Source organism: Manis javanica, chromosome 11, assembly GCF_040802235.1.
Source record: "Manis javanica isolate MJ-LG chromosome 11, MJ_LKY, whole genome shotgun sequence".
In the NCBI taxonomy this organism is placed as follows: Eukaryota; Metazoa; Chordata; class Mammalia; order Pholidota; family Manidae; genus Manis; species Manis javanica.
The window spans coordinates 54,884,543-54,899,118 of record NC_133166.1 but is presented as its reverse complement, the minus strand read 5'-3'; the positions used below and the strand labels follow the sequence as shown (position 1 = coordinate 54,899,118).

At 40.6% G+C, this 14,576-nt stretch overlaps 1 protein-coding gene across 14 annotated transcripts in view; it reads right to left on the bottom strand.

Annotated features, from left to right (window-relative positions):
* The window catches only part of CD44 (CD44 molecule (IN blood group)), an 81,598-nt gene that overhangs the window by 31,249 nt on the left and 35,773 nt on the right, over positions 1-14,576 (bottom strand). For all 14 annotated transcript variants that reach the window (XM_017678456.3, XM_017678455.3, XM_017678457.3 and 11 more), the window contains exons 3-5: positions 12,329-12,462; positions 6,401-6,469; positions 5,446-5,679 (exon numbers count right to left, since the gene is read on the bottom strand). In XM_017678456.3, the coding sequence (XP_017533945.3) occupies positions 5,446-5,679; positions 6,401-6,469; positions 12,329-12,462 (437 nt within the window). The remainder of the gene's footprint in view (positions 1-5,445; positions 5,680-6,400; positions 6,470-12,328; positions 12,463-14,576) is intronic.

Genomic DNA, 14,576 nt, shown 5'->3' with positions numbered 1-14,576 from the left:
ACATTCTATCTTGGCTAATCAATATCATTCTCCAAGAATTTAGGGTATGATATTTCTGCCAGCAATCCCAGACATACAACCCCAGCATCCCAGACACATGGAAGAACAACATATGAGGCAGAAGATTGAAGGAGATGCCTTTCCACTTTTCTTCACTCAGTGTCCAGATTCTCTGGCAACTTTGCCCATGGTCACATTTTATATCAACACCATATTTTGGGAAGCAGACAGCATGTGCTGAGTCCCAGTATTTGAAAATAGGATGATCAATAATGAAAGACAGAGATGAAGTGACCCAGTGACCTCATTCCTAAGACCAGAAGTGGAAGTCCTGATTCAAAAACTTCCAAAGACTGCCATTTCTGTAACCATAATGTGCATCAGAAAAATATTAGATAACTGTAGATGAAAAACAGCAAAATTTCCAGCTGAGGCAGAAACCATCATTAAATTCCCAAATACAAAAGGAAGGTGAGTTTGATTTCTTTTTTTTTCAGCTCTCAAGAAAACCCAGAAATGACCCAACATGCAGCACTGATGAGAAGAGATTTTCTTCACAATGTTTGTCCTACGAAGATAAACATTGTCATTTAAAAATAGAATATTCTTTATTCTTTAATCTTTCTCCCCCCTTTCTCTCCAGCATTATCTTAATCACTAGGATCTGCAATCATAGCATAATGTTATAAGTATATATACACTTAACAAATGTTGATGACCATTTTTATTACTTTATTTTTGCAGAAAGAATACCTAATTATTTTGAAATATGGCCATATCCTCCACCAACTTAAGTTAATAAGTGAAGATACACTCATAATATCCCATTGTTATAGACTTGGAATCTTTTCTCACAAAAGCTTTCAAGTCAAAAACTTTATAGAGATTTAGATTTAATAGTCAAACATCCAGGGAGCTTGTTAGAGGCTTAGAGGCTGATATAAAGCAACAGGGCACTTCTTGCACTTTACAGTTAAAGTTTTAGATGTCCAACAAATGTCCAGGGCCTAAACTTGCCATCCATAAATCATATTTCCCTCTATTATTATTGATTATGATAATTATATCAGTATAAAATAGGAGCATTCATTGTCTAATAGACTTCTTCCAAGAGGACATTTTCTGAAGGAATCTCCTAATCAAAGCCTTTGAAAGAAAAATAATTCTAATGCTATATGCACACTGCCAAAGGAAAAACAAGTAGGATGTTTAGGGGTATCCAGTAATATCCCAGGCCGCTCTGATAAATGAAACGGTACCAGACCCTATTCTCAGTAAGGATGGTGACGGAGCATCAGTAGGAAACTCTGGCATAGTAATGGATGTCCTTCTGCTTAATACTGAAAGGCTGGGCATCAGGACAATGGAGAAGCAAAAGTCAGAACAGTTTACCTGTTGTCGCTGTTGTCTGATCCTGAGTCTTAGGCTGTGAATTACCAAACCAGGACCATATCCAGTTATTTTTCTCCTGAGCTGCTGCATGGCTGTTTGAGTGCACAGTTGAAGTGACTGGATCAATTATGAAAATATCATTTAGTAAGATCTTTCTACAAAGCCTTTACTCTCAGCTCTGTATCTAATGTCTGTATCTATTATAGAGCGAAGATAAGAAAAGAAAGCTTGAGGCCTAGTTTTATCTTCCAGGTTCCTGAAATCTCTTAAAATCTTAGGGCAACATCAGAGATGCAAATTCTTTATGGGTATCAATTCAGTGGTACCCATTCTTCAAATTGTAACCCTTGAATACAGGCTCGAAGATTGATCAAGTAGGAACTTAATAACCTGTGATGGAAAAGAGATTTTATGACTGAGTGACCCAGCCATGAACTGAAGGTCTTTGATGCACATTTCATAAAGTTGTTTTCATTCATGTATTTTTAGAGTAGCTTTAGAGGTGCTTGCTTGTATCTTTTGGGTCTGCCATCATTTTACCAAGGTAGTTTGTGATGACAACTGGCATTTCAAAGCTCCACCCATACTCATTAACTTTAAGTCAAGTCTTATATTTGAGTAGGAACTTTGCAAAGGGCGTGTGTTCAAACTGTTGAAATTAGATAAAGTTTTCTCAAGTATCCGTCTATCACTCTCTATCATTCTTAATTCTAATTCAGAATATATTTCTAGGAAAGAAACAAAAGTATCCAAATCAGAGAAATTCTGGATGTTATTCAAATTAAAGAAAAGGTAATCAGTAATAATTTTGCAATTTGCAATTTCCCATTTGACTCTCAAGTTCCAATGTTCCCTTGTAGAAGAAGAATGGCAAAGATCATTAGGATAAACATCTAAAGAAGTTGAGATTTTTAAAAACCATTTTGAGTCATATACCCCCTTGAATGTCTGATATAAATTATGGCTTTGTCCTCAAAAAGATGATCCTACACATACACATTCTCAAAATTCTGCAGGTTATTCCAAGTTTCTCTTGAATACATTATAGAAAATCACTGAACCTACTAGAAGTCCATGAACTCCAGATGAAAATTTTTGACTCTATATACACCAAAAGTCAACAACCTGCACAATATGTTCCATACAAAAAAGGACATATTTGCACATAACAGAGAGTAGAGAGTAGAGAAATGGGAGCCAATTTCACTAGTGACACCTTCAGATAAACCTGAGCATCTGCCTGAAAATCTGCAGATGCCCCATTTTTACTTCACAAACTTTAAAGATGCCAAACTGCTGCCACTCTCACCCTATAGTCCACAAGGAAGAGACCCAACAGAAAGCACACATACAAGAGCAAGTTAGGAACAGGCATTAGTTCTGCCTTCCTGAAAGGAGTTGTACGAGATTTGGGAAAAACCGAAAAAGTTACTGCTTAGCCAGCCAGCAGTTTCCAATTTTTCCCCACTCAAGAAAGCCATGCCAGACTGTATGTGTGTACGTATACATACATATACATACATACATATATATATATATATGTTTCTTTGACACCCAGAAGATAAAGAAATAGAGAATTCTAAGGCAGCAATCTACTTCCTGGATTAGTTTAGGTTGCTGGATTCCAAAGAATTCTGGATTACCAATAGAAAAGAGGCAGATAACATGCCTCTGTAAAGGTTCTTCCAAAAATAACATTTATAACAAAAAGCCTGCTGGGAGTCAAAACCTACCCAGATGGTTGTTCTTACTGGCTTTCCCTATTGCCACCCACTGAGGACCTCGAGGAAGGAATGAGCCAGCCAAACCAAAGACAGCGCTTCTTTATACTCAGCTGGGCCTCCTCTTGACCTCCGCCCTCCTGTATGCATTAGGGAGGATTTGCAATCACTCCCTCTCACTATGTCCCAGGTCTCAGTCCAACAGTTATGAGGTTTGGAGAATCTCCTCACAGGGGCTTAGGAAATGTGGGCCATTTAGGAATTTATCATTGCTAATTTTCTCTAGTATGCCATATGCTATGTTCAAGCTTCCACCTGATTGTTTTCTTCAACACCTTTCTTTGCATGGACTGATTTACACAGAGTTGCCTTTGGCCTCAATGGATCCTAGAGCTCTTCATTCACTCTCAAGTTAGCTCTGGACTCGAGTCTTTCCCTTCCTAATTTACTAAAAGAAACTTAGCTAAGTGCTCTGAAAGGAGGAAAGCACAATTCCTTTCTCAGCCCAAATCGTGAGCTATGTTTTCATTAAGACTTAAAGCAAAAATATTCTTGATTTCTGAACAGTGTATAGGCTCCATGAAGGTAATTAGAGCAACATCAACTTCAAATATTGGTTAAATGAATGACTAGTTTCCTAATCCTTACCTCTCTTCAGTATTACTTTCTAATGGTGCTTACCCCTGGGTCCCAAACCTTAGAATACACTTGGTACATAGTAGGTCCTCCTAATGCACTTGCTGACTAACTCACTCAGGCAGGAAAGATTCAGTCCTTAAAAGATGTGCCATGAATATTCACAAAATGTCTTCTTGACTGTTTTAAAGCACATGTGAAATATTATTTTATATAGGCTATTACTGGCTTGAATGTTAACTTTACCTAGTTCCCACAAGATAGCTTTGGTCATGGTTTTGTTCTTTGGTGGAAAATTTTGGTACTCTATGGAAGACCTGATCTGTTTCTTGCTGAGACCACTAATACTTGTTTGTCAACATTTAACAAAATTGCACACCCTGATGGCAAGCCCCTTCTATGGGGCTACTTCACAAAGGCAGGAACTCGAAAAGCAGCAAACAGCTGGGAGCACTGCCTGCCTGGTTTACAGAAGCTTCTCTCAAGGGCTGTCCACAGGGTCATAGACCATGAAGTGACAGTCTCCAGAGAGCCACTCATCTGGGAAAGCATATCTGCCTTTTGAAAAGCTTCTAAGAATCTGCAGAGACTGACGAGAACCCCAGTCTATGGGTACCACCCCCTCAGAAAGCAAACAGAAATTTAAAATACTATTGAGCAAGTAACCTCCCATTAAATCGTAGTGTTCTGGAGGTTACCCTGGCTCCTGAGTGACGAGGGTAGACAAGGGCTCTGTCTTGAGCATTCACAAGACAGTAAATTCTGGCCACACTCCTTGGAGATCAGAGTCCCATCCCTCAAGAGCCACAGCCAGGAAAAGAGAAAATCCACACCATACTAGGAAAGTTACTTAGGAGGCAGATGCCCTATTTGAGTTTGAATAATCCTCTGCAGCAGGAATGCGGTGGATCTGGAAACCTGTTTTAAAACAAACCATAGGGAAAAAAGCAAAGAGGGAAGTGAAGGGGAAGACAAGAGGGAGATGTAAACACTCCAATGTCAGCAAGGCACAAGAAATTTAAACGATGTTTACATACTTCCCTCCTGCAGGCCGAAAGTAGTGAATTACCCACATGTCCATGCAAGAATTAAGAGCCTTCCCCTACAGGCTGAGGTATAAAACTCTTAAGCAGATTTAATTTGATAAGATAACCCCTTCCAATATGCTTCCTCAGACCAAACACAAAGGAATTGTTTAGGAAATATTGGGTGATGAATAAGACTGAATATTATACAATCAATAATATGAGTGTAAATCAGGTTACAACATAAAAATATAAAGTTCAGCTGAAAAAAGCAGCTGGATGAAATAGTCTGCATACCTGATGATCCGAACTTGATGAAAACATAAGAACAAGAGGGAAACGTGCAAAAATGAAAAGAGCTTCTCTAGCAGGCTGCAATTGTCATCATGGCCCCAGGACAAAGAGGACACAGGAAGTTCTAAAAAACTTCCAGTATGGCACTTCTTATCACAAAGTAAGAAAAACAGGTGTAGGTGGGGGGAAAAAAACTGTAGGCAGTAGCTGTCAGTGCACACAGGACACTAACAACTACAACAGCCACCTCCCCAGAGGATGTCACCAAATCCCAGAGACAATGGACAACCGACACATGAGTGCCTACCGCTCGGAAGATCAGAGGTGTGTTTGCAAAAGAAGGGCTACTGGGCAGCACAGTGACCCATTCTCCTTACTGGTCGTGTAGGTGTTCTCTGGGTGGCTGGACACGGAGGGGCTGTCTTGGTCGCGGGTCGGGTGTGCAGTTGGAAGGAGGGTGTGGAAGATGCTGTAACCTCCTGATGTGCTTCTCTCGCCAGGGGACCCACTGCTCACGTCATCATCAGTAGGGTTGCTAGGGTTGATGTCCTCAGGGTTTGTTCTGTATTCACCCTTCTTGGTGTAGCGGGTGCCATCCCGGTTAACGATAGCTGGGAGAGAGAGAAGGCATGTTCAGAACGTGACAGCTGAGTAAGGTCCTGAGCATAGGAAATACACATTTTCTGAGTATGGGAAAGATTGTGGTTTATCATTTAAGGGTGACTTCAAAGCTATTTTTCCTTTTTATTGAGCAAAACAACCCCTAATTAAACACATATAGGAAGTTTATACCCTTTGTAATTACCTTTCAATATTCCAGCTATATCAAACAGAAAATCTGGGGGGCTGCAATGTCTCTAATCCTAATGCTTATTAATTCTCCTTTATGGGAGAGAACCTAGCTCAGACTCAGGCTTTAGAAGCTAGAGTTTAAGAACATCATTTAATTTTTCCTACGTTTAACTTATTTTTAAGGTTACTTTCTACTTATGACTAGGGATGTTTGTTTTCCATTTGTAGTTATTTTTTTCCCAAATAAATGTATTCTAAAGAGAAACAAATGGGTTAATAAAATGGAAAATGTAAAGTGATACTGCTGTGTACATAGAGATGAAAAAAAAAATGTGAAAGTAGTTTTCGAATGACTGAAGTTTGAGGAACAGTGTATTAGGGTAAACCAGAGAGCAGTTTCAAGCCATCACAGGAAAAGGGGACGAGACAGTGAATCGTAGCCAGTGTCCCCAGCCTTAGGGAAATGACTGTGATTCTATTCAAACATAAAACAAAGTTCAAGAATGAGGAAACTCAACCAAGTTTAGAAGAGGCACCTACTTATGGTAACTGGTCCTTCCCAGGCATTGGGCAGGTCTGTGACTGATGTGCAATCTTCTTCAGGTGGAGCTATAGGGTAGAAAAGAAAAAAAGGCATGAGAACTCTACAAAATATGAGCAAAACTGATGTTCATTTCATTAGTTAAGATGGAGTTTTATTATAATTTACCCTGAATAATTTTCTTTTCCTCAAACTTGTTTAAGTCTCCTCAGAATGTCTCTGACCTTCGTGATGCATTTTTTTTATTTGTGTTTAGCTTCATACATTATTTGGAAGCTTAAGTGTTTCCCTTCCCACCCCAATGAATTCATTCATTAACAAAGATACATGTTCTATATCAATCATTGTGGAACGCTGGGGTACATGGCAAATGACATAGTCCTTCTCTGAGGAAGCATGCATTAGAATTTATTTTTGTAGTTTGTTACTATAAAAGCAACATGGGAACATTTAAAAAAATTTTAAACAATTTTAACTTAAATTTAAAAATTTAAGTTTTTGTTTATTTAAAAACTATAAAGAAATGTATGAACTATAATGAGAAAAATCATGTGTAATCCCAATAAACCACAGAAATGATGGAAAACTGGGGCAGACAAATACAATCAAGTGTTTATCAACATGAACAGCATGAACATCTGAAGATTATAACAATCAAAGAATTTACTTGATAGAAACATTTAGGAACAAACTAATCTCTAGTCTTTTTATTAATGCATTAATATCTTTATTAATTTAACTAATCTCCTTAAGCACCTACTGTATAGACTGCCTCTCCACATGTTGTTTCTGAGGTTGTCTACCTTTGGGCTAGATGCCCAGAATATTTCCTGAGGCAGTGTTTGGTGTGTCTCACCATGGGCCCCTCTAGCTTCTTTTCATTTCTCCTCCATTTATCTTCTACTTTTCCTCTTTCTTTGGGAATAAAGATTTCTGACTGCAGTGTGGGCCGCCCACCAACATTACTAGTAGCCCTTGGCAAATAGGTACTTAAAGTTCCACCCTGCATGCCACCCACTGTGTCCTAAAAAGAGGCTGCACAATGCTTTAATCAACTGTTGCATTCATGCCTAAATGCTGTGTTCAGTAGCTAGACTTTGTGCTGAGCTCTAAAACCCCAGAAAGCTTTAAATCAGCTTTGTTGTTACAGTAAGGCTCGATCCATTTGTTCATTATAGCTTTTATACTGTGTGTGTGTGTGTGTGTGTGTGTGTGTGTGTGTGCACGTGTGTGCATGCTTTAATATACAACGACAACCTCTTTGATAGGTTGGTTTCTCCCAGAGTTGCTTCTTGACAAAAAGGAAGGAAGAAAGGGATAGATGGATGGGTGGTTGGGTGGATGGTTAAAGGGAGGCAGACAAGCAAGCTGCTATCACTAGGAAGGCTGTTATCACAAGTATTTTAAGTGTCCTGCCATAAATCACTGAGTACTCACAACATCAAAAAAAATGGGGTTTGGTTGCTTCCCAGTTCCTAGGAGCATCTTTTTCTACAAAGGGAATGCCTTTTACCTGCCTATTTCTTTGGCCTCAGAATGAAACTAACTGGCAGCTTTATACATTCCACTGGAAAAAAGATTTTAGGAAAAGTCATTCTTGCAAGGTCTGATTTAAAAAAGTTTTCAGAAGAGGAACTCTTCAGATTGTCAGGGCCCTGGTAAGGCCATTCCTCACCATCTGATCGAAACCAGCCCCTCACCACCCCCAACACCCATCATCAGAACATGTCATCTGCTTTCATTTCTTCTTCAGGCTTACTGCTATCTAAAATTATCTGGTTCATTTTACTTGAGGGCTGCTCACAGTACATCTCCCAATTCCTTTCCATGGCTGTTCACTCACCTCCATAGAAATATGTAAGCTCTACAAGATGAGTAGTAACCTTATCTGTCTGGGCCAGAACATTTATGTGTGATGGGGACAGAAAGGCACTCAATAAGTATTTGTCGAATGCATGAAAAAGGGGGGAAAAAGTACCAATATAATTTCCCTAGGTTCCATTCTTCTAGTAAACATAGTTACGATGTTAACCCCCAAAGAAGTCTGCAGATATAAACAGATGAGGAAACATTTAGGCAACCCTGAAAGGCAACACCATAGGAATAATTAAAGAAAGTTTCAGATACATCAGTCCATTTATTCATTTTAAGCATTTACCCAACATACATGACAGATCACATAATAAAAAAGGAGCAAAAAGATGAACATGTTCCTGTCCCCACTTTAAGGAATTCATAAAGTCATGGGGGGCAATAATAATTAATATTTCTCTAGATTTTTATAGTTTTCAAAAAATTTTCCCAATGATTCCCTAACTGGAAAATCAGGGCAAATATAGCCAACCTGGGAAATCCTGAAGAGTGTCCCCTGTTTTGGGAACACCACTGAAAACTGGCCTAACCTGTGAAATGCCTCTGAATTGTTATGTTGCACAGACCCAGAAATGGGCCTTGGATTATGAGCTCTTAATGGCAGGGATGGAACAACCTTCTGAAATTCAAACACAACTGCAGGTAACAGTAATGCACTGGGGACTTCCAGGAGTTAAGTTGTTACAGAATGGGGCATGATGTTAAAGACACTAAGACAGTTTTGTAAATGATTAGGGCATTTGTTTGAATGGAGTTCCCCCCCACCCTGCCTCCCACTTCATGCTCCAGTTCATTTCACCATTTATAAAGAACATGAAATCTGGCAAGCATACTAAGATGGATGGTGACCCAAATGTGCAATTAATATGATCAAGCTCCCATGCCAGGTAGCGGGACCTCATTAGGCAGCCTTTCATATTGCTTATCAGCACTGAATTGCTGGGAGAATCAGCCCTGGGAGGTTTTCCTGAACCCAAGGGCTTGTTGGAAAGACTGAGGTGGGCTTCCTGGTGGGCTGCTCCTCAGAAATCTTGCCTCTGCCACATCACAACAGCCAAGAGAAATGTTATTTATTGAAGCCAGCCAACCACTCAGTGACAAAAAGACACCTTCCTCAATGCCTGATACAATCTAGGTATCCAATGTATTTGTTGAATAGGTGAGTGAATGAATAAACAAATGAATGTAGACTCTTCCCCTCAGCTCTTCCTTCAAAAGAGCATAGGGCATTTTACTGAAAGCAAACTTAAAAAATGAACTAATTCAAGTCATTTCTCTGCGTTGGTGACACAGAAGTCACCAGGCTCAAGCTGAGCCTTACCACTGAGAGAGGAGGCAATAAAAATCACAAAGCTTTTTCAGGGTCTGCCTTATTTTCCTTTTGCAAACCATAGGCCATGTTTTACAAAAGTGCTATTGAAATTACAAGCACCCAGAAGCTATCTGCTGAGATGGAGCTGGCTTCAGTCCTTGTAGCCCCTTGTGAGGGGTCATATCACGGGGTCCTGACCACCTCCTTGCATGTCTTGGGCTGTCGGATTCAAGGATCTTTCCAATGAGCTCTTGCACAGAGCAGAAGGTTATCAAGATCTGTATCTCACTTAACACCCCCATCTTCTAAACCAAGACAGTCAGAATTTATTTATCCTTAGATAAACATTCTCCAGCTCCTTTATTTTTTCTTGTTGCTTCAACAAGATTAACTCCCAAGACAAAAATTACAGCCTCTATACTTTCTCACCAAACTCTGCCCAGCACTGTACTGAATGTATATAGTTAATCAATAAATAATCTTTTTTTAAACTTAAAGAAAAACTTATAAAAGTAGCCTATCCACATTGTGCCAATTTGGATAAGAGAAAAGGAAACATACCCCTTTCAAGCTTTACTACTTTAATACAGCTGTTTTGGTATGTAATACACTCCCAGGACTTCTCCAACTTTTCAACTGAACTAACCTCCCCTGCTCCTCCAAAAAAAGTCAGTCAGTACTGTTCACGCCCTTCTTTCAGGATAGGCCCAACATTATAGGCAAAAATGAGGGCAGGGGAAAGTTTCAGTAGTAACTTGCTAAATGGCTTCAATTCTAGGCAATAAAAGTTTTTCAAGTTAAGGTTCTTTCCAAAAAGTGATACCAACTTGTGAAACAGTGAGACAGTGTGAATACACAACAACATAATTTATTGCATACACTCACCTGACAAGACTCAGTGGGAGAAGCAAAATGCAATACCCAGAGACTGGCGAGAGGAAGCCTTTCCCACAGACCCAACCTGTCCATCTAATGCTCAAAGTCTTCCCAAAGTCTTCTGACCTGCGGCACTAAGATAAACTAGCTGGACTACATGGTACTCTGTGTCCATTTCCTACTTATTTGCATGTGGTCCTTCTCATTATCATGCTATCAGAATGGACAGTCTGGGTACGGGTATGGACCATGTCCTGTTTAGCCTTGTTGGACTCTCCTCCTTTAGGTCATACTCCATTTGTCTTCTTTGTTCATACAACAGGGAAGAAAAAAACACTCTACAGTTTTCTCCTCCTTCTTTGAAGTGTCCCTCCAGAGGTTTAGTGAGCTTTATATATTTGACACTGTGACTTCACATGCTCCATTTCAACTAATCAGCCTTTCTCTTTCTCCTATGCTTTCTCCTATTTTCTCTTTCTCCTAAACTCTCGATTTCCTTTCTTGAATGTCCACTCTGTTCCCTACTCCTAAAACAACAAGCGGGCAGAGTAGCCTAGCACCACTGATGTAACCTCCCAATTTCTTTGGTGCTCCTACATTAGTTTAAAAATCCATGCAAATTTTATATTCTAATATCATATACGATATCTGTTTGTTTCATAAAAACAATGCCTGAAGTCATCATCTAATAATACCTGTGTTTTTCTCATACAGATAATGTTAAGTCACTTTCTAACTAACAACTCCTTCTCATCTTTAAGGAAAACTGACATTCCAGGAAAACTTGTCAAGATTACCTTGTGGCTTCAATCTTCCCTTCACACAATCTCAAACCTTTAGAGGGAACAGAAGGCCCAGTTTGAAAAGTAAATAATCAATCAACATTTGCTTGCTGGGATTCAAAGATTTGATATTTATAATTTTGACCATTTTCAAAAGACCAAATGATGCATAGGATTCTTGAATTTTTCTGGGGTCTGAATTAGACTTGTAAGCATGAGTTTTTAGGCTAAGCGGTTGGGCACAACTCCCTTAGGCAGAGAGGGGACCTGGCCAGCAGGTCAGTAGGCACATCTTAACTTGGCTTTCTTATTTTCTACCTCTGGAGCTCTAAATTGTTGAGAAAAGACACTCAAGGTCAAAGGCCTACTATGTATCCTCCCAGCCTTCTCTCCAGTCTACCCCAATATATAATAAACACCTCTAAGTTAAACCATTTGGTTGAGCCCCAGTACTATCATGTCTCTCCCCTATTCAAAACCCTGCAATGACTTCCCATCATACTGTGAATAAAATGCAAACTCTGCCACAGCCTACAAGGTCCTGCGTGATCTGGCCCCTACTGACCTCTCTAACTTCACTCCTTGGCATTTGCCCCTCTATTCACTGGGCTTTATCACCCTGGCATTGCTGCTGTCCTTAGAATGGGCCACGAGGCTCCGGCAGGCCTGGCTTTGCTCTGGCTGTCCCCTCTACCCGTGACTTTTCTGCCTCACTGCAATCATGGCTCTCCTGAATGGCCTCTCCAGAGGAGGCACTTTCCCTGACCACCTTCTCAGACAAAGGCATCCCTAGTATTCTTAAGCCTCTTGCTTTACTCTCTTTTTTATAGGTCTTGTCACCCTCTGACTTCTTAGATGCTATTTAATATTTGTTTGTTTATTGTTGGCCTCCCCAACTTAGCAGGTAAGCACCCTCATTGCAGGAATCTTGTCTCTGCTGAACAGCTATTCAGTGAGTATCAGTTATGTGAATGGGAGCTGCATGAATGCCCACTTAAGCCAAGAATGAATTACTATCAGCCTCGCTGCCAAAGTTTGCGTCACCAAGCAACCCGAAACACAAAGACAATCCACTTGGAACCAACCTGAAGCATTGAAGCAATAGGTGTCATAGTGGGAGGTGTTGGATGTGAGGATGTACACCCCTGTGTTGTTTGCTGCACAGATGGAGTTGGGGTGGATCCGGGGGATCACCACATGTCCTTCTATGAAGCCATACCTGCAAAAGAAAAATCAGAGGTTATACACATATGAGGGATTTCACATCAAATGACACCTCATACAGTGAATGCTTCATTCAATCCACCCCTAGGTATGCTAGAGTTTTCAATAACTGAGCTTGTGAAATCCAATAACAACAGCAGAGGGAGAGTGAAAAGGATCAGCAAAACTGATAGAGACAAAGCAATTTTATTTAGAGCTCTTGAAGGGCAAGTTTTAAAAAATAGACCCATGAAAGAGAGAGAATTAGTTTCAAATAAAACACGTGGGCAGCAGTGTCAAGTCAGTTTGAACAAGCAAAGGAAAGCCTGAGCCACGGAAGAGAAGAGAATGCCCACTTTACGATGTGAAATCCACTCTCCATTAACTTCGTATTTTCCAGAAAATACAATGAATGACCAGCTCCTACAAGATAGGACTAGAGAGCTCTTCATTTCCATCCACAAATGTCAAACCTGCCTTACTTCCCATCCCCTACTCTTCTATCCTGGCCTGTCTTTTTCCTGCAAACTTTCTTACTCCAGACTCCATTACTTTAAACATGAAGCCTTGCTCATATGCCAGATGCACAGCACATTTTGCCTCATGACCATCCTAGGCATCATTTCATTGCCAGTGGAAGTAAATTGACTGTCATTGAAATGGGGGAACAGTGATTAAGTCATTAGATAGATAGCAATGCCTCGTGTGGGTCAGGCATGTCCCAGAGGCAGCAGCCAGAGAAGTCCTTAAGCCCCTCTGCCCCACCAGGGTGTTTCTGGATGCATGTTGGAGCCTCGGAAGCCCTTTCAAATACAACATACAGCACCCAGCCCCTTCTATCTGCACCATGGTAACTAAAGCACTCACTCACTGCACAATTTCTCCTAATATAAAATCCCTCCAAAAATGAGAGGGGGGCTGAGAAAATAACATTTGCAAGGAAAGGTGGTGACAGGGATAAGGCAGAGCGGGAAAGCCAAATCTAGCAAGTTTTTGAAACTGCATCGTTAGCTAAACGCACAGCATAGATCCTTCTCATCTTTCCTGCCAAAGGGAAACTCTACACAGTGCATCGCCCTGCAAAGCCCACGGAAAAGGCTGTGAGCTTGACATTTCTAAGCACATAGAACTCATTAGGCTTATGTTGCAATTGTAGACCACATGACTAATTCCTCTTCTGAAAAGACAGACTGGTTTTTCCAAAAACTTCTTAGCTTGGTGGGGGGAGGGGACACAATTAAATGTTAATAAGTTTCCATCTATCCCAGAATTGCTACTAATCAGGGTGGGGCAGACAAAAGAGAGGAGCTGTAAGGTTTTCTCGCAGTCTTCTTGCAGTCTGTGAGACTGTCATCCGTCCCATTGCCGGTACCTGATTCATAGCTACCTGAGTGAAATTATGGAAATGAGTTTTGCAACACTTATTCCCAGCCATGGGTGGAACGATAGATTTCTCTGGCACAGTTTCCTTTTCTTTCTCCCTTCCTTTTTAAAATAAGTATACGTTTTGGTGAGCCTGTTCCCCACCCCACCCCATCACATTTGGCAAGTCTATGTAACATGGATGTTCTCAAATCTACATTCCGTTTTAAAGTTATTCCTGAGTTTTTGCCACGTCATGCCGACTGCCAGTTTTATGTGTCGCACTGGTGAGTTGCGATAATGAAATTTACATGTGTGTATACTGTGGGGGCAGGTTGCTGTTCACAGGGAAGTAAGAATACTCAGCCAACGGTGTGGTGTGGCATACCTCCATCTCCCTTTGCTCTCAGTCCTTCAGGAGGGTTTGGTCATTAAAATCTTGCCAGGGGCTCAGACCAGAATCCTGACTCCCCTCCTTTTCAAGGGCTGTGTGGCCCCTGTAAAGCCACGGAACTTCTCTAAACCTCAGTCGGTTTATCCATAAAGTGGAGCAATAATGACCAACCATGGTGTAGTCTGAGGATCAGGTGAGTGGACATGGGCAAGTGGGCAGGAGGGCGCCCAGCACCCACGTGCTCGAAGGCAGGCCAGTGGGAATAGTAAGAACATTTCTTGCTTTCTGCATATAGGAACATTTCTCTATTTTGTAAATATGCCTTGTCCGTATTTTACAATCAAAATTCATTTTACTAAATCCATTTTCTTAGG